Genomic DNA, 26,248 nt, shown 5'->3' with positions numbered 1-26,248 from the left:
GCTGATAGAAATTATTTTGTACTGCCTTAAGATCGGTAATGGAGTGTCCTGGAATTGCCGCTTTTCCTGTTCAATATGTACTATGTGAAACAGCATCTGATGTATTCTATTTACAAATTGTCCCAGCTCAGATCTCCCTTGGGGTGGGAGAATTTACTATTCAAGTCTACAAACAGCTACCTTAAAGCCACTTTTAAGTAATTCAGAGAGACCACAGGAAATCCACTCCTCCGTCCCCATTTAACTATTCCTTTTTGTGTGAGAGCAACCTACGGAGAAAAGATGAACTTTACCAGTTTTTGTTTTCTTGAAATGGGAGGGCTTTGTGTTGGGGTTCGCAGTCCGGGACGTTCTCATTGGCTGAGGCCCGCATACATCACGCTGTTGGCAGCCGAAAGAGTTAAAGTGTTAGCTTAATGTGTTCTTAATTCTCCCCATATGGCCAAGTCTGGCTGCACAGGAAAAGCTTTGGCTGACAATCTACCCTGAACAGTGGCTAGGGTAAATATGGACGCCATCTGTGCAGTGCTTTAGACGGGTGGGGAGGGGATTGGAAATCACATATGAAATATCAGGGTCTGAGGCAGCCAAAGTTTTAAATGTATCTTATCAGAGACAGAAAAGCACAGATATCCATAGGCAAAAGGCAGGCACCCCTCTGCCTGTGGAACGAGCTGCACAAGCCTTTGAATCTGAAATAATCTGGCACCGGGGTGGGATGGGGGAGATGAAATCAGGGGTGCGGTGGTGCTTTCCTTAGTTGGTTCTGAGTAGCTGGTTGCTGTAGCAACCGGTCCTGCCTGCCTGATGCTCAGTGGCCTGTGCCTTGAGCTTTTCTAAGGGACTTTGCTTCGCTGGCTGATTTGTTTGCATGGCGGGTTGTGGATAAGAGAGTGAGAGCTAAACCCAGTGCAATAAAATAAACCGGGCAGACTTGGAGGAGCAGCAAAACTGAGCCATGGAATAATGCTTGGGAAGTTCTTTCCCCCCCCCCCACCTGGTGGGTGCCAAGGCTGGAGGGACGGCTTGGTTGCCGAGTTCATTTTTGGTGGGGGTGGAGGTGTGTGGCCGCCTGCCAGGAAGGGGGAAGGCGCAGAAGCGGGAATCCAGACGGCGAAGGCACATGAAACGGACAACCCTAGGAAGCCGGTGGTAAAATATACAACGCCCAAGGGAGGCTCTCGGCTCTGGAAAGAAAGAAACGTGGAGGAGGCCAAGAGGCGCATACTTTGCTCTCGCCGTCCGAGTGGAAAAGCTTGAGCGGTGGGAGTCTGGCTGCCGAGCACCAGGGCTTTCTCACTCCCTTCCTGAAGGGTGCAGAGCAGCGCTGAGCCCCTTTCTGTTTTGATCTCTTCACTTTGTGGTGCTGTGACTGCTTCTGCTCTCTGGACTGCTGTCTGCCCACCCACTGCACTCCCTGGGACTCTGGCTCCGCAGAGGCAAGGGGATGAACTCGGTCCTGACCAAGTATGGTTCCCCACCTCGCACCTGGCTCAACCTGCGCTTGGGAACAAGTAAGTGGTAACAGTCATGAAATAGGCTGGGGGGGGGGAGAGAGAGATGTGCGGGGCAGTTAGCTGCAGCCTGGTGTTTTGTGACTGTAAGGTCTCTGCAGCCTGGAATGGGTCTTCCATGTTCAGGAGCAGCCTACACCTGAAATAACTGGTGCTATGGGCAAACGGTAAGGCTCTTCCTTTCATGCCTGGCTGGTGGGTTTTATTGAGATATCTTGGTGGCCCCTGCAGGAAATGGGTTGTGGGGCTCCATGGGGCCTTTTGTCTCATCCAGCAGGGCTGCCCCTTGAGTTATTTACTGCCAGTTCGGGTTTTCTTCTGCCATGCACCCCACATCACTAACATTCACAAGGGGGCACAATGCTATAGTTTAAAAGCCAGTGTGGTGTAGTGGTTAAGAGCGGTAGTCTCGTAATCTGGGGAACCGGGTTCGCTTCCCCGCTCCTCCACATGCAGCTGCTGGGTGACCTTGGGCCAGTTACACTTCTTTGAAGTCTCTTAGCCCCACTCACCTCACAGAGTGTTTGTTGTGGGGGAGGAAGGGAAAGGAGAATGTGAGCCGCTTTGAGACTCCTTAAAGGGAGTGAAAGGCGGGATATCAAATCCAAACTCTTCTTCTTCTTCTTCTTCTTCTTCTTCTTCTTCTTCTTCTTCTAAGTGTCTTGAGCTCCTTGCAGATGATGATATTGCTTCTTGGACCCCAAACGGAGCAGTGAGACACTCTAGCGGTGCCTGTGCTTACCCAGGGTTCGGTTTCCTTGGCATGAAGGTCAGCAGAGACTGGTGTCATTAGGATGTATGGTTTTATTTGCACGTATCTACAACCTGAGCATAGGATGGAGGGGCTCACAGCATTAACCCCCAAACAGATCTTGCTTCCCCATTAGGGTCCCAAGGTAGCCCCAAGTCACAGCTTTGGGTCCAGAACAGAGCAAGGCATGCCTCTTCATCTCCAGCTTACAGCACAGCCAAAAAACACAACCTCTTGTCTCTTGTTCTTCTACCTTACAAGGTGATGTCACTTCCAGCTAGGTGATGGAGCTTCCAGCTAGGTGATGGAGCTTCCAGCTAGGTGATGGAGCTTGTCCCCATTTGTCTCTATGACAACAGAACAACCTCTTTCTAATATAAATGGCAGCACTCAATCATTGCCTTAACAATGAATCGGATTGGGCTGTTTTCCTCTTATAGATTCTAGCCTCACCTATACAGGATCACAGGTTTGGAAGGGGCCCATGGGTATCATACAGACTGACCTCCCTAAACCTGTAGCAATATCCTTTGGGACCCGTCCAAAGGCCTAGCTGTCCGTCATCCATCCTCTCTTACACTGTGGCCAAACAGATGATTCTGGAAAGCCTGCAAACCTCCTCACTTGCAATTCCAATCAGCTGGTAGTCACGGGTATTCAACCTCCTGCCCTGGAGGAAGCATAGGGCCTTTTTGACTAGCCTTTGATAGCCCCATCCGCCAAGTATTTGTGCAATCACCTTAATAAAGCCATCCAAGTTGGTGGTACTTCATGTTGTCCTGAATATTCATCTTCCTCAGATGACCCTGCTGGGTTCTAGTATTATTAGAGAGGAAGAAAAACTCTGTTCACTTTCCCCACCTCGTATCTAATTTTATACACCTCTATCATGGGTCCTTCCTTTACTGATCCTGTCCTATGACGAAAGTTGTGGCCAAAATCAGTTTCTTTTCCCACTGGAGGGGAGAGGGCTAAAGAGCCCTTTGCTTGGGTTTCTGCTTGGGCAGGCCAGTGGCAAGCTTATCTCGCTAGCCCTTCAGCCTTGCTCTGGGAAAACAACAGGGTACAGTGGCCAATGAAAACTGTAGACCCTGCTGAGATCCCCGTAACTCCCAAGAATGCAGCCATCCTATTTAGCACTGGGCCTGTTGAGTTCAATGCCACTACTGACCAGCAGTGGCTCCCCAGGGGTCCAGATGAGACCCAGTGCCCCCCTACCCTGCATAAACATCGAGTTCCCTCCTTTACGTATGAAACCAAGTATGTGGCTTTTGATAATGCAGTGATTCTGAGCCAGAAGTGGGAGAGAACTGGTGATTTTATAACCCTGGCTACCTCTTTGGCAACTAGGACAGACAAAACAAACTGTTCTGAGCATTCCCCCCCCTTAAAATAAGCAAAGGAGACACTGATAAATTAGCCAGCTGGAAAAGGGTTCACCCTGCCTGCTTTATTCTCCCAAATCATTTCCTTCCCTATTATAGGGAAATGCTGCTCGTTTTTGTGCCTCTCAGGAATGAAGCAATCCTTAAATGTTTTCTTTAGCTGTTTTTTTCTTCTTCTTCTTCTTCTTCTTCTTCTTCTTCTTCTTCTTCTTCTTCTTCTTCTTCTTCTTCTTCTTCTTCTCCTCCTCCTCCTCCTCCTCCTCCTCCTCCTCCTCCTCTCTCTCTCTCTCTCCCCCCCCCCCCCAGTCCCTTCTTCTCTCAGACCCAAGAAATGTTGGTGATAAAGGCAGGGAATCCAGGTGGCACCCCCCCCTTGCACTGCTGAACCCGAGGCAAAAGCAAGAGGCAACTTCTCCCTGTTTTGAGATGCTGGGGAGCGTCTCAAGAGCACCATTCTCCACCCAGGACTGCATTCAGTCATGGGGGAAATTCTCTTAGATTTCCTGATTACAGCGGTAGAGCTTCTGTCCCGTTTTCTAACATTCCTTTCACGCTGCAGTACCCATTGTGTTCTGCAACAGTGGCTTTCGGACCAAATATACCAGCATGCAGTGCTAAATTTCGTTCACGCCAGTGGGCATGGTGTGGCACAATGATGACTCTGCCATTGGACAATGTCCCTCCCCACTTTTCACACATGCCTTCTCCCCCCCCCCCAAGATTCCCCCCACCCCACCCCCGTGAAAATTGCAGGAAATAAATGTATAACCCCCAAATCTCGTCACTTTACTCTTATGATTTTCCAAAGTTCAAGGCGCCGCAGACGGATTAATTTTTTTCCTGGAACCAAATCGCACGGAAATTAGCACTAGACATGCCCTAGGTTCCATTAGTTTTCTGGAAAAGGCTTTTACATTGTGTGAAAGCTGAAATATAATGCAGACATTTTGGACAAGAAATGGAAATGGAACACACTGCAACCCAGACCTGCATCGGCTAGGCGAACGTCCCAAGGACTGGCCAATGAGCAGCCCAGCCATTCCCCTGAATGAAGCAGCTCCCTCAAGCAAGTACTGTATTTTTTGCCCCATAGGATGCACCAAGTTTTTTTGGGGGGAAATAAAGAAAAAAAAATGATTTCCCCCCCCCCCAGGCACTTGTGGGGCTGGCAGCGAGGAGAAGCGCTCTTCTCTCCGCTGCCCGCCTGCAGACCAGGTCCGGGGACAGCGGGAAGACGCGCTGCGCCTCCCCGCTGTCCCCGGAGCTTGCGGGGCTGGCGGGGAGAAGCACGCGTCTCCCCGCCGTCAGCCTCCAAACCACATCGGGAGACAGCGGGATGGCAGCGTTCCGCCTCCCCGCTGTCCCCCGACCTTGTGGGGCTGGTGCTGCAGCTCTCCTGAAGCCTGGAGAGCGAATGGGGTCGGTGCGCACCGACCCCTCTCGCTCTCCAGGCTTCAGCAAAAGCCTGCATTCGCCCCATAGGATGCACACACATTTCCCCTTCATTTTTGGAGGGGAAAAAGTGCGTCCTATAGGGCGAAAATTACGGTAGATCCTGTGGGCTGAGGAGCCCGCCCCCCAAGCTATTGAAGGAGCTGTGGCCCTGCTGCCTTCAAGAGGGGTGGAAGATGCCATCCTATTGCGAATGCTGAGAAAAGATTGAATTCCTTTCCTACATGGAATGCAGGGACACCATCTTTCTTTTCCTCAGGACAGTCCTGATCGGTGGTCCCTTTGTAAAGAGCTTGCAGCTCATGGGAAGCTTACGAGGCAAACCATTGGTTCATCTAGTTGAATACTGTTTGCACGGACTGGCAGCTACTCTCCAGGGTTTCAGGGCAGGGAGCCTTCACCAGCCTAACTGGAGATGCCAATGGGGAATGAATCACAAAATTGTAGTGTTGGGGGGGACCCCAAAGGGTCATCTAGCCCAGCCCCCTGCAATGAGCCTGGGACCATCTACATTTTTTAAACAGGCGCTCCACTCCCAAGCTAAGGCCCTTCCTGAAATTCTCCTTCCAAGCCGAAATGAGTTTAACATTCCTGCCATTTTGAGTTGCTTAGAATAGAAAAGGCGTTCGTCTTGCCACCAGTGGTGTTAAGATGGACCTGATCTGGTGCCATGTCAGGACACTTGGGTGGGTTTTAAGTGGGGTAGGACGAACCTAAGAAACATCGTTGCTGGTGGCTTCATGGCATCATAGAATGGCAAGGCTGGAAAGGAATGCCAAGGGTCATTTAGTCCAACCCCCTTTTGATGCCAGAGCTGCAGATACGAATGTGTGCATGGGGATGGGGACCTGTGTTTTGCTTCTTGCTCCGAGAACTTTATCCACACCAGGGCAAAGCCAAGGGTCTGGGTGGTGCTCATCACAACCACAAGAAACATTTAATTTTTTTACCTCCCCCTTTTTTATTTTTAACAGGCTGAAAAAGCTTGAGGTTTTTCGCGGTGCGGCTTCTCACGCATGTTTCCCAGGACTTGGCACTGTTCAGGCAAGCTCTCGCTGCCAACAGCCTCCGCCTTCCCTACCCCCCCCCCCCCCGCCCATTGCACACAGACACTCTGGTTTTAGCACAGCTGGCTTTCTGCTTTTTCTCTGCAAGTGGAAAAAAATAGCAGGAGATTTAGAGCAAGCGCTGTGCCCTCCCGAGGAGACGGCTGCTTTAAGGAGCAGAAGAGAGCCAGTGCAGTTGTGTATACAGAACGTTATCTGGACTGGATTGGGGAAACACGCTGAAAGCTCCTGAGGTTATTGAGGCTAAAATATTATCATTCCATGTATGTGTCCCCCACCCCACCTCCTTTCAGGGTGTTGCTAGGTACTTAAAGGAATCAGAGATGCAGGCCCGTTATGCAGTAGATGCCTTGGGAACTCCTTGCCATTTGATATCGCCATACTCTTTTTTCGGCACCTGCTAGAAACATTTTTTTTAGACAGGCCTACCCAGAAATTTAGAAAGTTGATGTGAGTTTTAATCTGATGTCAGTTTGTTATTTTAGCTTTTTGAAAGTCTTAAATTGTTCTTACTGATAACTTTTATCTTTTTTGTAAACTTCGAGGGTTTGGTATTTTTTTTACAATCAGGTGGTGTATGAATCTAAATAAATAAATAAATATGATAATGGGTGGCTTTTCATACAATTGTAAAGTTGGAAGGGATGCCAGGGTCATCTAGTCTAACCCCCTGCAATACAGGAATCCTTGACAGATGGCCATCCAACCTCTGTTGAAAAACCTCCAGCGGATGAGACTCCACCACCTTCTGAGGTTGCTTGTTCCACTTTCAAACAGTTCTACCAACAGAAAGTTCTTCCTAATGTTTAGTCTGAATCTCCTTGTCCTCTGAATCAATTGGCTTAGGTCCTACCATCTGGAGGAACAGAAAAGAAGTTTGCTCCATCTTCCATGTGGCAGCCCTTCATCTATTTGAAGATGGCTCTCATGTCACCTCTCGGTCTTCTCTTCTCCAGGCTAAACATACCCAATTCCTCAACAGTTCCTTGTAGGCCTTGGTTTCCAGATACTTGATCATCCCAGTCACCCTGCTTGTCAGTATCCGTCTTAAACAGGGGTGCCCAGAACCTCCAAGTGGACTCTGAACAAGGCAGAAGAAAGTGGCACTATAACTTCCCAATACCTTCCCTTGATCTGGACATTAGACTTCAGCCAACGCAGCCTAGAATAGCATTAGTCTTTCCCTCTTTCTTTCTTTCTTTCTTTCTTTCTTTCTTTCTTTGCTGTTGCATCACACTGTTGACTCCTAGATCCTTTTCGCCAGCCCTGGGATTTGAGGCTCATCCTGCTGCCCTATAAGCAGAATTGAGCAAGATTAAGTTTAAAAAGGGGACAGGGGTGAGGAGGTCTGGAAATCCCCGCCCCTGCCAAAACAACAACAACAACGGGCTATTATTTAATTAGCATCTTCTTCCAGCACCCTGATTTCTTTCTTATTGCCATTGAAGGTTGGAGGAACCCTTCACAATCAAGGCTGCTGGGACCAGAAACAGCCCATCTCTGTGTTCCATCTCTTGATCATTCTTAAAAGTGATGCAATGCCCAGGAGCTGGGTTTTAACATCTGTCTCACACACTTGTGTTCAAGGTCAATCAAGTTTGACAGGCAAAGAAAAGAGAGAGAGTGGGTTCTGAGAGAGAGGGAGATAATGATAACACAGCAAGGAGCAATGCTTGTGGTTCTTTTTCAATCCTCACAGTGGCCAAAAACATTCCCCAGTTGACATTGACAACCCTCTCCCCATGAATTTGTCCAATCCTCTTTTAAAGCCATCTAGTTTGGTGTGGCCGTCCCTGTCTCCAGTGGGAGTGAGTTCCACAGTTTAACTGCATGAAAAAGTCATTTATCTTGTCTGCCCTGAACCTTCCAATGTTCAGTTTCATTGGACGTCCAGGAGGGGCGCTCTGGCTAACTTATTTACGGCCAGCTCCACACCCCTTTCCTTCTGACCAGGGCCGAAAAAACCCCAAAGCCAGCTGAGAATTGTTGCCACCCCACACTGAGCCCCTTGGATAGAAAGGTGGGGTAGAAATTAAATAAAGAAATAAATGATGTGCTTTTGGGCTGTGAAACTTGACCTCTTAAGTGTGGGCCAAGGAGACTGGGAGTAGGGGTTCAGCGTGAGGCCAGAGAAGGTGGCTCAGATTGGCTCCCAAAGCATCCTTTACCTTGGACACAACCTTGGACAAGATGACATTTTGGATCCCTTCCAACTCTACAGTTCTGTGCTTCCAGCCCCTACTTCTGGCTTTGCAAGCCATTTGGCTCCAAGGACCACTTTTCTCTGTGAGTTCACCCCTCTCCCCTTCTCTATCTTCCTTCGCTGCTTGATGAGGAATGCTGGGGCCTTGTCAGAGTTTCCATCCATTCGGGCCGAGGTGTTTTAAAAGGCAGGATGGCTGCAGCTTGTTCGTTCCAGGCTACAGTCTGGTGCTCTTGCCTGCCAGGAGGTTCTCCTTCCAGAAACCTTTGCTGAAAGGGGGAGCAGGGGGCGGTGGCTGAGAGAGAACAGCAATAATCTGCTTCTCAATGAAGCCCAGCGAAGGACACTGCTGCGCACAATTCCGATTTCTGTGCTGTGAATTGTACAGAAAGAAGGGGATATCACCAGGTTGGAGCGTGGGAGAAATAATAATAATAATAATAATAATAATAATAATAATAATAATACCCCGCTCATCTGGCTGGGTTGCCCCAGCCACTCTGGGCTGCTTCCAACACATACAAAAACATAATAATGTGGTACCTCAGGTTACAGACACTTCAGGTTACAGACGCTTCAGGTTACAGACTCTGCTAACCCAGAAATAGTACCTTGGGTTAAGAACTTTACCGCAGGATGAAAACAGAAATCGTGAGGTGGCAGCGGGAGACGCCATTAGCTAAAGTGGTACCTCAGGTTAAGAACAGTTTCAGGTTAAGAACGGACCTCCAGAATGAATTACCGTAAGTTCTTATCCCGAGGTATCACTGTAAAACATCAAGCATTAAAAACTTCCCGATACAGGGCTGCCTTCAGATGTCTTCTAAAGGTTGTGTAGTTCTTTATCTCCTTGACATCTGATGGGAGGGGCGTTCCACAGGGTGGGAGCCACTGCCAAGAAGGCCCTCTGCCTGGCTCCCCATAGCTTCGCTTCTCACAGTGAGGGAACAGGCAGAAGGTCCTCAGAGGAGGACCTCCGTGTCTGGGCTGAGCGATGGAGGGTTGGAGACACTTCTCATGTGTACAGCCTGAAGGCCAGCCTGGGCAATCATTCTTGCAGAGCTAAGCACGGGGCCTCCATGTTTTGAGGCAGTCTACCTATACAGGGCAGATGCTGGAGGCAAGCAGCAGGGGTGGGCTGTTGCCTCCACAAAGCCCATAGATCAGGGGATTGCCAGTGTGGAAGGACAGGATGCTGAGGTAGATGCACCTTCAAGGCTGCTTAGTTTTTGTGGTGGGTAAGAAGCCTTGGGTATAAGCCGCTCCTTTGCTTCTGCCTAGCAGTTTATCTTCTATGAGCCAAAAATAAGTTCTGGGTCCATTTTCAAGGGAAAGAAAGAAAGAAAGAAAGAGCGAGCTATTGGAGACAGGTTGGAGACAGGTTGGCCTTTCAGAACAAACACCCGCCTCTGATGCCAAAGAGCATTGTGATTCCTCTGATAGATGAGCCTTGTTTCCAGTGACCTTTGCAAGTTAAATAGAAAAAAAGGAATTTAATTAGGCATGCGGAACAAGAGGGGGACTTGGTTGTGCCCAGTCTGTTTGCACAGATCCTTCTCTTTACCTCCCACCTGGGCAGGTGAATGTGTGCTAGAATAAAAGGAAGCAACTCGGTGCATGCAGCTTCTCATCCCTCAGCAAAAGCCCTGCTGCCCCTTTCCTCTCTCCCTCTGCACATTTCCCCATGCCCCCCCACCACCACCCAGTTTTGCTTCCCCCCTCCCTTTGCACATGGATGCTGCCTGTATTTCTGGGCGTGCTGAAGCATCGGGTCGAAAAGGAAAACCAGCTGTAGAATCCAAGTCTGTACAAAACCAGCAAAGGCGAGTTCAATTGCCAAAAACTCATTTTGGGCGGCTGAGTCAACAGATGGGAAAAAAAAGTGGCTGACTTGGAGGAGCATGTCAAATTGTCTGGTGGGCAGTAAGCCAGGTCCATAGAAGAGGGCAGGTCTGTGGGGCAGCCAGCTGGGGTAGGAAGTGTTCTTTCTTTCTTTCTTTCTTTCTTTCTTTCTTTCTTTCTTTCTTTCTTTCTTTCTTTCCTGGAAGTGGGATGGAAGCCCCCAACCCAGGCCTGTGATGGGAAGCTGGCAGAGGTATAATTTCAAGGAATGGGCTGAGCCTCCTGCAGTTCCACCTTCCTAAAATCCTTCCCTTTAATCTTGACTTTTGAGGATTTATCAGAGCAAGCTTCAAAGAGGCCTCAAACCACATGCCACTTGCAAACCCTGCAGTGTGCTATAAGGCTATTCCGCGCCGCAAAAGGCTAGGGAGGAATTGGGAGAAGAAGCTTTGTAAAAGTTAAAAAGACTTTTGCCTCAGTGGGCATTCCTGCTTCAGGGCGGGGTGTGCATGTGAGGAGTGTGTATGTGAGAGCTGACAAGTGATAAAGACCTTCTTACTAAAAAAACCAACAACCCCACAAGTGTTTAAAATCTAGCCTGGGTGCACTTTGCATAGTTGAATTTACCCAGAAGCAGACCTGCGACATCGGTCCCCATGGGCATTGTGAGCTGCATCGTAGCAAAGAGTGTTGCCAAATTTCAACCGCTTACCATTTACACTTAAGTTTTCTGCATTTGGCGTGTTTTGTTTTTACCGCTGCCAGTAGTAAAATGCTGAGTGAGGGTAAACATTTTCTAATAAAACTGACCCAGAGAAGCAGATTTAAGGACCTGCGTAGATTTTTCTTTCTCAAAATTAGAAAAAAAAAGAAGCAGCATGATGGAATGAGAAAAAAAATGCTCCAAGGAATTCTCTACTGAGTCCTATATTTGGGGGGTACCAATGGGAAAAAAATGTCCCGTGAGGTTTTTCAAGTGAAAACTGAGCTGGGGAAACAGAATTCAGTTATTTTCATATCTCTCCCTCTATTACATGCGCACACAACTCATTTGGAGTCATTTACTTATATACATTGGAATTTCAGCTTGGGGTAGTAAATTGTCACCCCACCCCAAAAAACCCTTTCTATGTAAGTTTTCTAGTTTCTGATGAAGAACGTCCTCAAAGAAACTAGGCTGAAGATCACACCAGGTTTCCAGTTCCATGATTAGACTAAATTGCAAATGTTCCATTCCTTGCTATATACCAAACTGAAGGGCACTTCCAGTATAAGGAAAGGCACTGCTAAAGTGTTTTGGGCGTTGTGGTGGTGGGAATGGCTAAGCACAGGTGGAATATGAAGGAAGATTTATAAAACTGTACATACTAGAAAAAGAAATACTACTTCTTGACACTGTGTAACTCTCTGCCACAAGATGTGATTGGCTTAGGTTTAGGAGGAAGTACGGTCGATCAACAGGGACGCAGGTGGCGCTGTGGGTTAAAGCCTCAGCGCCTAGGGCTTGCCGATCGAAAGGTCGGCGGTTCGAATCCCTGCGGCGGGGTGCGCTCCCGCTGCTCGGTCCCAGCGCCTGCCGACCTAGCAGTTCGAAAGCACCTCCGGGTGCAAGTAGATAAATAGGGACCGCTTACCAGCGGGAAGGTAAACGGCGTTTCCGTGTGCGGCTCTGGCTCTGGCTCTGGCTCTGGCCAGAGCAGCGATGTCACGCTGGCCACGTGACCCGGAAGTGTCTCCGGACAGCGCTGGCCCCTGGCCTCTTAAGTGAGATGGGCGCACAACCCCAGAGTCTGTCAAGACTGGCCCGTACGGGCAGGGGTACCTTTACCTTTACCTTTACCTTACGGTCGATCAACAGCCATGATGTCCTAGGTGGAACCTCCATGTTCAGAGGCAGTCTGCCTCTAAATGAGAGCTCTTGAGATTAATGGCAAGGGAAGACTCTTGCAATCATGCCTGGCTGGTGGCTCTCTGCAAAACTTTGCTGCAGCCCACCATCCTTGCCTGACCTCTGAGACTGCACGCACAGGTGACAGCTTTTGGCAAGAGGCCGGAAGCATGGCTGATTCAAATCCCGCTGATGTCTCCATGGTTTTGTTTCCAACAACCCTGTGAGGTAGGTAGGGTAGGTTATGTTGAGAGATGCTGACTAGTCTGTGGTCACATAGTGAGCTATGGGAACCCGCCACCAATTATGCTTGGTCTCGGGTCAGCATTTCCGTTCAGCGCTAGACTGTCACTCTTCTGGTAAACAGGTTTTTGTGTGTGCGTCAAAATATTCTGTCCTCTTGAATTGGGAGATAAGAAATTGGGGTTCTCATGGGACGCAATGATGCTCCTTTCTTGCATTATCTCCTGCATCAAATTTAAAATCAGCTGCCTGACTCCCACCTTGGAGACAATGGTTCTCTTCCCATGCATGATTTTGACACTCCTTGTTTCTTTCAAAATCTCATTGTAGGGGCAAGACCGCCTTATTTTGGTTGCTTTCCAGCAAGATTTCTTTTTCTTTTTCTTAAATGCCCACCATAAGTCTGTCTTGTATCCTTGGCTGAGATCTCTTTCATAAATGATGGAAAGCGAAATTTGTAAAATGTCTGTAGGAGGCACGAGAAAAAGGCCCTTTGTCCGGCTGGGTGCGCAGAACATTGGTCAGTTTCTTAGAAGCTCTTTGCTCTCCCAGAAACCTCCCGTTTCACCAGGATGAATGAGCCACTTGTCTGTACATCTGCCGGAACCTGCTCCTTAAGGTGCAATCCTGACCGGCTACGGCTCAAGCCGCGGATGGGACTTGGGCTAAAAAATGTTGTGCTCGCCACCATCCCAGGCTGGTGAGACAGAGAGAGAGGGGATCTCCCTTTGGGCCACTGAGCTTTAAGGACAAGCCAGGCTTCTGGGATTCCTCTATGCAAAATGTTTCTATACTGGAAGAAAAGAGGGGCGTACGAACTGGAGACCCTCCCTGCGGACTTGACGGAGCTGGAATGCGCAACAGTGGAGCGCTTTTCATGGAGTTCAACTCTGGATATCACTCAGGATCTGGAGGGTAGGTCAGGCGCCCTGTGCGCCGAAAGCTCGAGGGATGAGGTCACCCAGCCTGGTGCTCGCTTCCCAGAGCCAACCCAAAATTATGCAAACAGTTTTAAGAGTCTTAGGCAATTTATTTCCACAATAAGAAGTTGCTTTCTTTCCCCGCTTCCTTTACCTCCCCCTGCCAGGATGCGCCGGGGCTGTTTTATTGCAGGGCAAAAGAGTTTTACAGTTTTAAACAAAAGTGTGAGGTTTGGTAAACAGGCGGCTGAAAATCAAAGTTTGGGTGCTGCTGGGTCCTGCCGACTGTCCAAATATTTGGACAGCAGTTCAAGAAAGGATGAGGATTAGTTCGAGGCTTGCACACTTTCGGGACGGGCTGCCTGTCTAAATAATAGCAGGAAAAGAGGAAAACAAAGCTTTAAAGAACAATGTGAGCAGAGGAGGAGAATCTTGCCAATCTTGTGGTTTGCTTTTGAGGGGCTGAGCTGATAGCCTCAGAGTTGGGACCAAGTTGGATGGCTTTAAAAGAGGGTTGGGCAAATTCATGGAGGGTAAGGCTACAAGCCGTGATGGCTATGCTCTGCCTCCATGGCTGGAGGCAGTAATGCTTCTGAAAACCAGTTGTTGGGAAGAGTGCTGTTGCACTCAGGTCCTGCTTTCGGGTTTCTCTTTGGGGTGCATCTGGTTGGCCACTGCGAGAAGAGGATGCTGGACTCTGATTGGCCGTTGGCCTGATCCAGACAGGCTCTTCTTGTGTTCTTATAGATGCTGTTGGACTCCTGTCAGCATGGCCAAAGGCCAAGGACGATGAGAGATTTATTTATGTATTTTGTTTGTGGATTGTGTCTACATCAAAAAGAATTTCAAGTCCAGCACAGATACAGACTGAGATTCAAATTTTCTGTAGGTGTTTCCATGGGTGCTCTGAGGACAGTAGAGATGGCATCTGGCTGATATAGTGACGGGAAGGAGTTCCAGAGGGCAGGTGCTGCCACACTAAAAGCCCGATACCTATGTCCTTGTGGAAAGGTCCTCCTGATGAGATGGTATCTGCCAAGGTCTCCTGCAGAGTTCAGTGATTGGTTGGATCTATCAGGAGTGAGACGATCTGTTTGGTATCTTGACCCTAAGCTCTAGAGCAGGGTTTCCCAAATTGGGCCTCCAGCTGTTTTTGGACTGCAGTTCCCATCATCTCGGACCACTGGTCCTGCTAGCTAGGGATGATGGGAGTTGTAGTCCAAAAACAGCTGGAGACCCAAGTTTGGGACACCCTGATCTGGAGAGCTTTGCATTACGAGTACCTTGAACCTGGCCCACTACTTAATGGTGGTCCACCAACATCTGGAAGGGACACCATGTTTGACCTTGTACAATCCTTTTTAAATGTTGGTCTGTGGACCCCTGGTTGGTACCTGAAATAGAGTGCTGGCTGTATGTCCTACTTGCACAGGGCAGTCCTTTGTTTTGAAGGGCTGCAGCAGGAGGAGAGTCCTCTGCCTGAAGGTGTCCTCTATTTGAAGGCTGTTCTTTCAAAGTCTGGGTTTAAAGATAAGGAGCCATCAAAAGGGAGAGAAGGGAGGGGGGCCTCTTTGAAGTTGCTCATCTTCCGTGAACAGCACCTGGTCACACCTCTCTCTCTCTCTCTCTCTCTCTCTCTCTCTCTCTCTCTCTCTCCTGGTATCTGCCTTGGTTAAAGGCACTGCATTTCTTAATTAGATAGCAGTAATATGTTTGTCCCTGATGCTGGTCCTACTCAGAGTACACCCAAAGGCATTAGTGGGCATAACTATTGTAATTGCAGGAGCTCAACTCAAGAGTTAGCATGATTTCAGGAGATCTACTCTGAGTAGCTGGATGCAGCCTATTATTTGGATGCTTGCTGCTGTACACATAACCTACGGTGTGCAAATTGGCATTCTCTTTTACCTTATTGCATTGTCGTTATTAGTAGTAATATTGAATTTGAACCCCGCCCTTTCACCCCAAGGAGCCTAGGGCAACAAAGAGGTGCACAATTTAAGAAGCAAAAACAAAAAAAGCAAAAGCATTCTTAAAACAGTTCAAACATTCCAGAATCAATTACAATTAAAAAGATGTAAAATCATGTATATGTGATGGTATTGGTTTTCATTTATGTATAGTGTAGAAGTTTTCTTTTTTCTTTTTGTTTGTCGGTATTTGGTACGTATGTTCGTTGCTTTTTGTATTTTTGTGCAATCTTCAAATAAAGAAGAGTGTTAAAAAAACACATGTAAAATCAGTTGCAGTTTTTTATTTTATTTTTTTAAAAAAACATTCTAAAAGCAGTGAAAAATATTCTTCCATCCAAGGATCTTGGGGTTGCCTGGAACAAGCAACTTAGGGTTCAAGTAGATAAATAGGTACCACTCCTACGGGAAGGTAAACGGCATTTCCTTGTGCTGCTCTGGTTTCACCAGAAGCGGCTTAGTCATGCTGGCCACATGACCTGGAAAAACTGTCTGTGAAACATTGGCTCTCTCAGCCAATAAAGCGAGATGAGTGCCACAACCCCAGAGTCGTTCGCGACTGGACTTAACTGTCAGGGGTCCTTTACCTTTACCTTTTTTTACCAGCATCCTATCCTGAAACCATAACAGAGAATCCCTCTGGCTTCCTTTTGAAGCTTCCATTGCATGCTGAAGAGGCAATCCACGTATCCCACCCTTGACTAGCAGCTTGGCTCTTCAGCAGCCACAGTGGAAGCTTCAAAGAACACACTCCCCACCCCCACACCAATCCTGGGCATCTTTGCCCAGTTCGCCCCCATGCATGCTTGTCGCTGTGAAGCAGATGTGTGTTAATAATGAAGGCTTTCATCCACCCTCCTTCCCCCCCCATCTCTTTCTGTGTGTGTGTTTTTGTGTGTGTGCAATTTAATACATACAAAGGAGACGAAAGCTAGACCAGTAATCTTCAATGTACAACAAGAGCTTTTAAGAATGGCTGCCTTAGAAACTGCAGGCCTGTTTTCATCTGAAACGAGATACCTCTGGAAGAACTGCAGGGTGACACCTGGCTTGAGAGCAGTACATGTGAAAAGGATCTAGGAGTCTTGGTTGACCACAAACTTGACATGAGCCAACAGTGTGACGCGGCAGCTAAAAAAGCCAATGCAATTCTGGGCTGCATCAATAGGAGTATAGCATCTAGATCAAGGGAAGTAATAGTGCCACTGTATTCTGCTCTGGTCAGACCTCACCTGGAGTACTGTGTCCAGTTCTGGGCACCACAGTTCAAGAAGGACACTGACAAACTGGAACGTGTCCAGAGGAGGGCAACCAAAATGGTCAAAGGCCTGGAAACAATGCCTTATGAGGAACGGCTAAGGGAGCTGGGCATGTTTAGCCTGGAGAAGAGGAGGTTAAGGGGTGATATGATAGCCATGTTCAAATATATAAAAGGATGTCACATAGAGGAGGGAGAAAGGTTGTTTTCTGCTGCTCCAGAGAAGCGGACACGGAGCAATGGTTCCAAACTACAAGAAAGAAGATTCCACCTAAACATTAGGAAGAACTTCCTGACAGTAAGAGCTGTTCGACAGTGGAATTTGCTGCCAAGGAGTGTGGTGGAGTCTCCTTCTTTGGAGGTCTTTAAGCAGAGGCTTGACAACCACATGTCAGGAGTGCTCTGATGGTGTTTCCTGCTTGGCAGGGGGTTGGACTCGATGGCCCTTGTGGTCTCTTCCAACTCTATGATTCTATGATTCTAGGTCAGGTACTGAGCAGGTGCAGCATGGAAGGTCAGAGCTGCAGGTTGTCCTGAGACAGGAAGCTCTGGAAACCAGCATGGGGTCCTGGGAAGCTTGCTAGAAGGCTGTCAGATGTTTTGCAAAGCTCCACCTCTGTAAACCGGGTAAAAACAGGCTTACGAAAACCCTTGCAGCTTTTAGAACTAGCCAATGTGAGTGAGCAGGCACCACCAGTAAGTTTATGTATGGAAGAAGAGATTTGGGGAATCCAGTGTGCAGTTCTGGCCGCCTCACCTGAAAAAGGATGTTGTATAGTTGGGAAAGGTTCAGGAAAGGGCAGCCAAAATGCTCAAGCAGATGAGGGCATGTCATCCTCATTCTGACCTATTTTAAAACTTTTAACATTAAGAGGAAGGTGCACCTCTCAGTTTTATTCTTGGGGAGGTGGGAGTGAGGTAGAACAAATCTTTTGGGTAAGACTTGGGGTTTTTTTTTTGCAGCTCTGAAAATCTCATCCCTTCTTTGATCCCTTTTAAAGTGTGGGTGTGAGTGTGCATACTGCTGTTTGCATAGGAGGCCGGACACTTTGCCACACCAAGTTAATTCCTCCCCCCCTTGACTTCACACAAATATTTAGCTCTGGTGCTGCTCTTAGATGTAAACATCTCCCCCTTTGCTGTGACTGATGCCTTCCCTTGGCTGACAGCTGGCACCGCTAGGGAGTTGGTCCTGCAGCAGACCTCCCACTGGCAGGCCATGGACTGGGATGGATGGTGCAAGACGGGTAGATGAAAAATCAGAGGGCTCCGCTGCCTCTTTCTAACCTGCCAAGGCAGTGGAATTTCTGATCACTGCTGCAGTTTCCCTTGTGGGAACGTAGGAGGAGCAGCTCCACCAAGAAGAAAGGCTGGTTTGTAAGAGGGACATGGGAGAAGTTGAAAGTGTTGTACACGGCATGGAGAAAGCTCAAATCTCTTTACACACTGAGATTCTCAGATATACTGGAAGGGAACAATAGGTTTGATTACCTTTTTCCTGCCAGGTAAGGGAAGTGGACATAGCTAAGCCTGCCAGGACAGCTTACTCTATGGTATTAACCCCTTCATGCATTGATTAGACTTGTTGGTTATATGAGGCTGGTTACCCCACAGTTGGCTGTGCAGAAGGCCAACTCCAAAGAGGATGCTGCGGGCAGACACACATTTCTCTGCTTAGTTCTGTTGCCTCCAGCTCTGTCATGCTGCCCGCTTCCTCTCCGCCCCCCCCCCCCCCCAGCTTGCTCCCAGTTCTGCAACTGGATTTCCTTATTTTCTGCTCCTCCTGTGTGTTTTAAAAAGCTTCCCTTTTCCCTGCGCTGAAAGGATTCCCTTCTTCGCTCCCATGATTATTCATAATAGGTCAACGGCAATCATAATTCCGCCTGGCAGGGCAGCCAATAGGGAGGCTGTTACTAAGTGGTCAGGGCCAAGAGTGACCCCACCAGCGACAGAGGCTGCATTGTTCTGCGGGGCTTCAGGGTGGTAGTGGGGAGAGAGCAATTTCAAAGTGTGGGCAGCCCAGTCTCTCGAGCAGAAGCACATTTCTCTCACACAACTTGGGCAATAAAGCAAAGGGGACAGGCCGTCCTCCACTGCTGTGCTTGATACCTAGGTGCCGTCACTGTTCATAGAATCATAGAACTGTAGAGTTGGAAGGGACCCCGAGGGTCATCCAGTCCAACCCCCTGCAAGGCAGGAATCCTTGACAGATGGCCATCCAACCTCTGTTGAAAAACCTCCAATGGATGAGAGGTTGTCTGTTCCACTCTCACCTTCCTAATGTTTAGTTGGAATCTCCTTCCTTGTCACTTAAATCCATTGTTTAGATGCTCCCCTCTGGAGTAGCATAAAACAAGCTTGCTCCATCTTCCATGGAGCAGCCCTTAAGATCTTTGAAGATGGCTATCCTATCCTCAGGGACGCGGGTGGCGCTGTGGGTAAAACCTCAGTGCCTAGGGCTTGCCGATCGCATGGTCAGCGGTTCGAATCTCCACGGCGGGGTGAGCTCCCGTCTTTCGGTCCCAGCTCCTGCCCACCTAGCAGTTCGAAAGCACGCTTAAGTGCAAGTAGATAAATAGGTTCCGCTTTATAGCGGGAAGGTAAACGGCGTTTCCATGTGCTGCGCTGGTGCTGGCTCACCAGAGCAGCTTCGTCACGCTGGCCACGTGACCCGGAAGTGTCTCCCGACAGCGCTGGCCCCCGGCCTCTTAAGTGAGATGGGCGCACAACCCTAGAGTCGGACATGACTGGCCCGTACGGGCAGGGGTACCTTTACCTTTACCTATCCTATCCCCTCTCTGTCTCCTCTTATCCAAGATAAACATACCCAGCTCCCTCAACGAGCCTACTCCTCCATGAATATGTCCAGTCCCTCTATTAAAGCCATCCAAGTTCAGGACCTTCACTGCCTTCAGTGGGAGGGAGTCCCACAGGTTAACCATGCGCTGTGTGAAGAATGATGTCCTTTATATCCGAATCTCCCAAAGATCAGCTTCATTGGATTTCCACAAGCTCTACTGCTAGGTGATAGAGAGAGAAACTTTCTGCATGCCGTGTCTAAATTTTATAAACTTCCATCATGTCACCTCTTACTTGCCTTTTCTCTAAACTAAAAACTCCCCAGTGCAACCTTTCATTTCTGGTGTGTGTGTGTGTGTCTACCCCTTTGATCTTTTTGTTTGCTCTTTCTTGATTTTGTTGGAGATGATGGTGTCAAAGTGCAACAGCATTAGGGGGCAGTAGATTCAGAACCAGCCTCTATCCTTCCCCCGATTCTACACAAATGAAGTAGCCCTATGTCTGTTCTCAGAAAATGTTTCCCTTGCCCACAGTTTACAGGGCCTTTTCTGTGGGTAGCGGACGGGTAGGGAACCTCTGGGCCCACGGACCAATCTTAGTCTGCAGGACCCCATCCACTGACAGCAGCCGGAGGAGATGGTTTAATCCTACATTGGCTGTGCTGCCCTATTCCCAGCAGGGAACATGAAATATACTCAGAGTCCTGTAGTGATTTCATGCTCTTTATTGCAGCTTGTAAAACAGTGATTGAATTGCCCCCTAAACCTCAGGCTTTTATATTATTTACACAATGAGTCTCATCTGATTGGCTGATTCTGCTTCCCTCCTGGAGCCTGATTGGTCTTTTCCTGCAGGCCAATCAGTTGTTGCATTCTGCGATCCTACCAGCCTAATAGGCTGGTTAACTTCCTCCTGGAGCCTGATTGGTCTTTTCCTGCAAGCCAATCAGTTGTTGTATTCTAGGATCCTACTTGCCTATTTTTCTAGGATCCAAGCTTAGTACATAACAGAACAGGATCATGCAGAGAGGCTACAGGATTTAATCTTCGCTTATCTACTGGAGGAGCTGAGATTAAAGCCCTTTTGCCTGCTTCTTTAAATGCGTATGGAAGGAGGTGCCAAGGCTGCCACCCTCCTGCTTAAAGGACAGGCAGAGCAAAGCACATTTTGAAACAGCTTCCAACCTCCTTTAATGGGGGCGGGGGAAGAAGCTGCTTCAAAAGGCAATTCTGTCACTTTAAAACAACGAATGGCAAAATCTTCAGAACTCAGAGGATGGGGGAAGTTAGGATCTAGGAATGGCCAGGTCACCTCTTGGCCTAGGGATGCTGGGTGCAGGATTGGTATAAAATACCTATTTATCATCCATCTATCCTGTTTGCAGAGAGGGTAGTAGCTTTGTTAGCAGGCTGGTGCCAACTGCCTGGGGTGGCCTTGCAGCATAGTAGAGCGTGGAACAGCAGGTCACATAGAGCATTTCAGCCCTTGGAATCCTTCAAATTGTAGAGTTGGATGGGACTTCCAAGGGTCCTGTAGTCCATCCTCATTGCAATGCAGGAATCGCAACTAAATAATCCTTCCTGCCCCTGTTTGGTCTTTTTCTTTCTTTCTCTTTCTGGACACTTCCAATGCCCTTTTGACAAATGTGCCACCCTCTCCCAGGGCTCCCTAAAAAGGCAAAGGCCCAAAACTTTCAGCTTCTCTCCCCCCCCCCTCTGAAAAATAAGAAATAAAACTCCATCTGTGAGTCAGTTTGCTGGCAGCCCGCACCGTACTGGGTCGAAGGGAACCCGCCGATGCCATCAAGACGAGCGTGGCCTCTGTTGTTGTTGGCTGCATCTGGGGCGGGGTGAACTGTAATTCACTCGGTCTGCTTCTAAATATAAACCCTGTTGAACCACCTTAGCCAGAAGCTGCAGCTGTGTGAAAACCATCCATTGCTGAAAGCACCACTTATTTTCCTTTGGCTCGAGGTAGAAAAGAGTGTGCTCGTCGCTGCTCTGCACGCTCCCTGCCCCTCACTCACTGCACCTGACATTGGCTTTCCTGTGTCGTGTCTTGAAAACAGCCACTGTTTTGTGCTGCTAAACAATTTTGGCGTTGCTTTGTTTGGTAATTGTCCACGACTGAAATTTTAAATATTGGAAGTGGGGGAGGGGTCTTTTAGCCTGTGCAGGGAGGACAGGCTTAGAACCAAGCTGGTTTGGTGTTGAAGCCCTGACCTTTGCATAGGTCAAAAATTCATTTTTGTTGACAATAGGGATGGAAGAATTGGTCCATTTCAGTTTCTTTCTGTTTCTCATCTTCCGAGTCTTGTTTAGTTTGTCCCATTTCTGTATCAGTTTGGATTTTTTTTAAAAAAAATCTCTGTGAAAATGCATGTGCCACTCCTAATATGCATGTTTCTGTGCACAATTTTGCCTGATAGCTGTGTTTTTTGCAAGCCATTCCCTTGAATACAGTGCTTTTTGGCACAAACCTATCCCCCAAATTGCATCATTTCCTCCTACTAATACAGTGGTACCGTGGGTTAAGAACTTTATTTGTTCTGGAGGTCCGTTCTTAACCTGAAACTGTTCTTAACCTGAAGCACCACTTTAGCTAATGGGGCCTCCCGCTGCTGCCGTGCTGTTGCCATGTGATTTCTGTTCTCATCCTGAAGCAAAGTTCTTAACCCAAGGTACTATTTCTGGGTTAGCGGAGTCTGTAACCTGAAGCATATGTAACCTGAAGCGTATGTAACCCGAGGTACCACTGTACCTGCATTTTGGAGTGCTGGTGAACTGCCTTGCACAATTCGGAGAAGTGTGAATTTCAAAGGCTAGATGTGTTTTTGTTCACAAAGTGGTTCAGCAAAGGCAAATTTAGGTGGGTTGGGTGCTGAGGTGCGAAAATCAAAAAGGAGTCTCTCCACTGTCCTTGTATATAATCTCAGAAGGGGCATGGTTGCCACAAAGCTTTTAAAGTTGCCACAAAGATTGCCACCAGTTGCTGGAAACCACAGGAGGGGAGAGAACCTTTGTCCTTGGGTCTTGCTTGCTGGTTTTCCACAGGCATCTGGTTGGCCGCTGTGAAAAGAGGATGCTGGATGTGATGGGCCATTGGCTTGATCCAGTAAGACTCTTTTTGGGTTCTTATTGCCATGAAGAACACCAGCACTTCAGAATTCACCATTGCAGCAACACTAGAGGTGATGGGGAAGTTTCATTGGGACTGAATCAGAGCTCAGCAGTTGGAGGGTAAAGGTAAAGGGACTCCTGACCTTTAGGTCCAGTCGTGGCCGACTGGGGTTGCGGTGCTTATCTCGCTTTATTGGCTGAGGGAGCCGGCGTACAGCTTCCGGGTCATGTGGCCAGCATGACTAAGCCGCTTCTGGCGAACCAGAGCAGCGCACGGAAACGCCGTTTACCTTCCCACCGGAGCGGTACCTGTTTATCTACCTGCACTTTGATGTGCTTTCGAACTGCTAGGTTGGCAAGAGCAGGGACCGAGCAACAGGAGCTCACCCCATTGTGGGGATTCGAACCGCTGACCTTCTGATCGGCAAGTCCTAGGCTCTGTGGTTTATCCCACAGCACCACCCACATCCCAGTTGGAGGGTAGAACCTGCAAAAAAGAAAAGAGAACCCCCCCAATCCCCTCTTTTTTTGCACTTGTCTGGAAGTGCTCCATGTGGCTCTGAGTTTCTTGTCTCTGGACTCCTTCCGGCTTCCTCTTTACTCACCATGAATATTTGTCAACAAGCATTTTGCAAAAAAAAAGCCGTCATTCTCTCCCACACTCCCTGGTTGAAATACTGGTGCATTTCACCATTCGGGGAAGTGAGGAACTGCATGCACAAATTTGTATTCTCACCCCTAACCCCGCCTCCCCCACCACCGAGAGAGAAAGATTTAAACAGCTGGTATGAAAACATTGCCTGGCGAAACCGTTGCCAAGAGCAGTTCTGCGGCGAAGAGCAAAAATAAAAAGGCTAGATTTAGACAAACTCAGAGGGGTTTTCTTCAAGCTGCTTTGGGAAAGGATATGTGAAACTCTGAAGAGATAGTGGGCACCAGCAGAGCCAAAGAGTATTTATCTCTGGGTCATCACTGAAGGAAAAACCTGCCTGCTGCCCAGAGATTTGGGCAATGGGGACTTGTCTGGCAGACCCAAGTGAATGTTGTTCCCTACAGCAGATGCACCTGCCTTAAATGGGAGTCCCTCGGAAAAGCAGCTGTGCAGTTGGGTGTGGGTGGGTGTCCCCTGGGCTCAGCTTTGAGCCCGGATGTCCCTGTGGTAGCCGTGGCAAGGGTGCCCTCACCCAACTTTGGCTGCCGGATGATGAACCATGTCCATTTCTAGAGAAGGCAGTTCTAGACTCAAGGATATGTGCTTTTGTTTCATCACAGCTGGACTACTGGGCATGGGGCCAGTGGCGTAGCGTGGGGGTGCAGGGGGGGCCAGCCACACCGGGTGCAACACCTGGGGGTTAGGGTTAGGGGGCGCAAATCCACGGGTTAGGGGGCGCAAATCCACGGGTTAGGGGGTGCAAATTACTTGCCTTGCCCCGGGTGCTGACAACCCACGCTACGCCACTGCATGGGGCTGCCTTTGAAGGGCCTCCGGGAACTTCCAAAAAGCCACAAAGTGCCCCCTGTGGCGACCTTTAAAATAAATAAATTGCTTTCTTTCGAAAAATTTCCCTCTACACAATGTGACTAAAGACAAGAAATACAAATGTTCTGCGGCAACTTTAAAGACCAACCCATTTTTTTTATTGGAGCATAATTTTTCGTGGACTGGAATCCACTTTGTTTAGATGCATGACTGAGATATTGCCCGGGCTCCAAGATTTTAGACCATAGCAACAAAAAGTCACCAGCAGTACTCTGCGGGGGCAAAGTTCTAGAGATCCTGAGAGATGGAGCTGAGTCCTGAAGAACAAAGACTCCAGCAATTTGCTCTGCAAATTTGAACCAGGCACCGCTGAAAGGAAAACAAACAAACAGGAAGTGATTTCCCAGGGACCACACATGGATGCTCTTATTTATTTGCTGCCCTGATATGCCGCTTGACAAACGTTCTGCGCTCCCAGACAATATTAAAACATGACAACCAAACCACAGAACAGTAGATTTGGATAGAATTCAAAACACTGAGATATTTAAGGGAACTTCACAGATGTGGGGAAATGAGTGGCTATTTCTCTCCTCATTTTCCTTTCTTCCTGGCTGACTTCTCATCTGAGCAACGCAGGAAGGATCATGGCCCTGCCTCTTTTAGCAACATGGTTCTCTGAGATCACGGCTCTGCAGTGTTTTGAAACCTGGAGCCTCGTCCATAGGCCCTCTTGGATTACTACAAGTCATACTGCTGGTCCTCTGACCCTGATGGTACCAGCTCCCTTTCACCTCCAATGGGAGTCCATTTGGATTCCTGCGCAGGCCCTGTGCCTGACAGATGCTCCATCCCTGCAGCTGAGGGGTGTCTGCCAAGAACAGCATGTAATGGCCTTTTAAATGCTCTTTGTTGATGGGAACTTTCCCCCGCATAATCAGGGGCTTAGGACTGGAGCCAGCTGAAAACTCTGAAGTTCGCCAGCAATGGAACCCAAGGCTTTTGAGCAGAAGTCTCCCTCTGGGCTGAGAGGTGAGCAGCATGCCCTGACCCGGTAGCTTGCTCTGACTTTACTTTTTTTTAACAGCAGGTGGTTCATTTCTTTGCAGTGCAGCTGAGAGAAAGACAAGTAGCTTCAGGACTTGATGTGAGCCAGCACTTAACAGCGATTGACCCTGGAACCTGTGCTGGGCCTAGAATTGGTCAGGCCATGCAAGAATAAGAAGAGCCCCCAAAGCACGTGCAGAGTGCATTTTGCTTTGCCCTAAGTATCAGTCTCTCCCAGAATGGGGGAATGTGCTTGTTCCACACTAGCTATGGCTCACAAGTTAAAACTGTTCTACATTTTCATTTACTGCTCACTAGTGTTGGGTGAAGGGATGCGGGTGGTGCTGTGGGTTAAATCACAGAGCCTAGGACTTGCCAATCAGAAGGTCAGCGGTTCGAATCCCCGCAACGGGGTGAGCTCCAGTTGCTTGGTCCCTGCTCCTGCCCACCTAGCAGTTCGAAAGCACGTCAAAGTGCAAGTAGATAAATAGGTACTGCTCTGGCGGGAAGGTAAACGGCATTTCCGTGTGCTGCTCTGGTTCGCCAGAAGTGGCTTAGTCATGCTGGCCACATGACTCGGAAGCTGTACGCCACCTCTCTCGGCCAATAAAGTGAGATGAGCGCTGCAACCCCAGAGTTGGTCATGACTGGACCTAATGGTCAGGGGTCCCTTTACCTTTACTAGTGTTGGACGATATCTGGTTTTCACAACGTTGCAATAGATCACCAGCTAAACATTTCAATATACCAATATACAGTGGTACCTTGGTTTTTGAACATCTCCGTTGATGAACATTTTGGTTTTCAAACGCTGTAAACCTGGAAGTAAATGCTTCAGTTTTCCAACTTGCTTCGGAAGTCGAACATGCCATCCAGCTTCCATACTGAGTTTTCCATATTGAGGCTTCCTTACTGAGCTTTCGGTTTTTGAATGTTTCGGAACTCGAACGGTCTTCTGGAATGGATTATGTTTGAAAACCGAGGTATGACTGTATCACGATGTCGGAAATAAGGATGGAGCTCTGTAGAGGCATTGGCTGGCTTCATGGCTTTTCCCACATTGCGATTTTTGCATAGTGCACACACACACATCATAATGATTTGAAATACATATAGCCAGCTCAGAAATGATGAAATCGATATCACGATATAGACTTCAAACCAGTTTTGCATGCTATATTGATATATCGCCCAGCCCTGCTCTTCCCAAAGGGCAGCAAACATATCTCCGATGCCATTAAAAATAAAAGCAAAACATTTTAAAACAGTTAAAATCAGCAAAACGTTAAAACAGAGTGCAACTGGACCAT

The 26,248-nt window shown here is 48.3% G+C and overlaps 1 protein-coding gene across 4 annotated transcripts in view; it reads left to right on the top strand.

Annotated features, from left to right (window-relative positions):
• Positions 1 to 909: 909 nt before the first annotated feature.
• The window catches only part of PLEKHG5 (pleckstrin homology and RhoGEF domain containing G5), a gene marked incomplete at its 3' end in the record, with an annotated part of 101,944 nt that continues 76,605 nt past the window's right edge, over positions 910 to 26,248 (top strand). The window contains exon 1 of one of the 4 annotated variants that reach the window (XM_079986807.1): positions 910 to 1,514. In XM_079986807.1, coding sequence (XP_079842933.1) covers positions 1,448 to 1,514 — 67 coding nt within the window. In that variant the 5' untranslated portion in view covers positions 910 to 1,447. Of the gene's footprint in view, positions 1,515 to 12,877; positions 13,261 to 26,248 lie in introns of those variants that run through there. The other 3 variants (XM_079986806.1, XM_079986805.1, XM_079986804.1) reach the window with 3 other exon arrangements.

Source organism: Podarcis cretensis, assembly GCF_951804945.1.
Source record: "Podarcis cretensis genome assembly, chromosome: 8".
NCBI lineage: Eukaryota > Metazoa > Chordata > Lepidosauria > Squamata > Lacertidae > Podarcis > Podarcis cretensis.
This window is presented reverse-complemented; position numbering and strand designations above follow the sequence as displayed.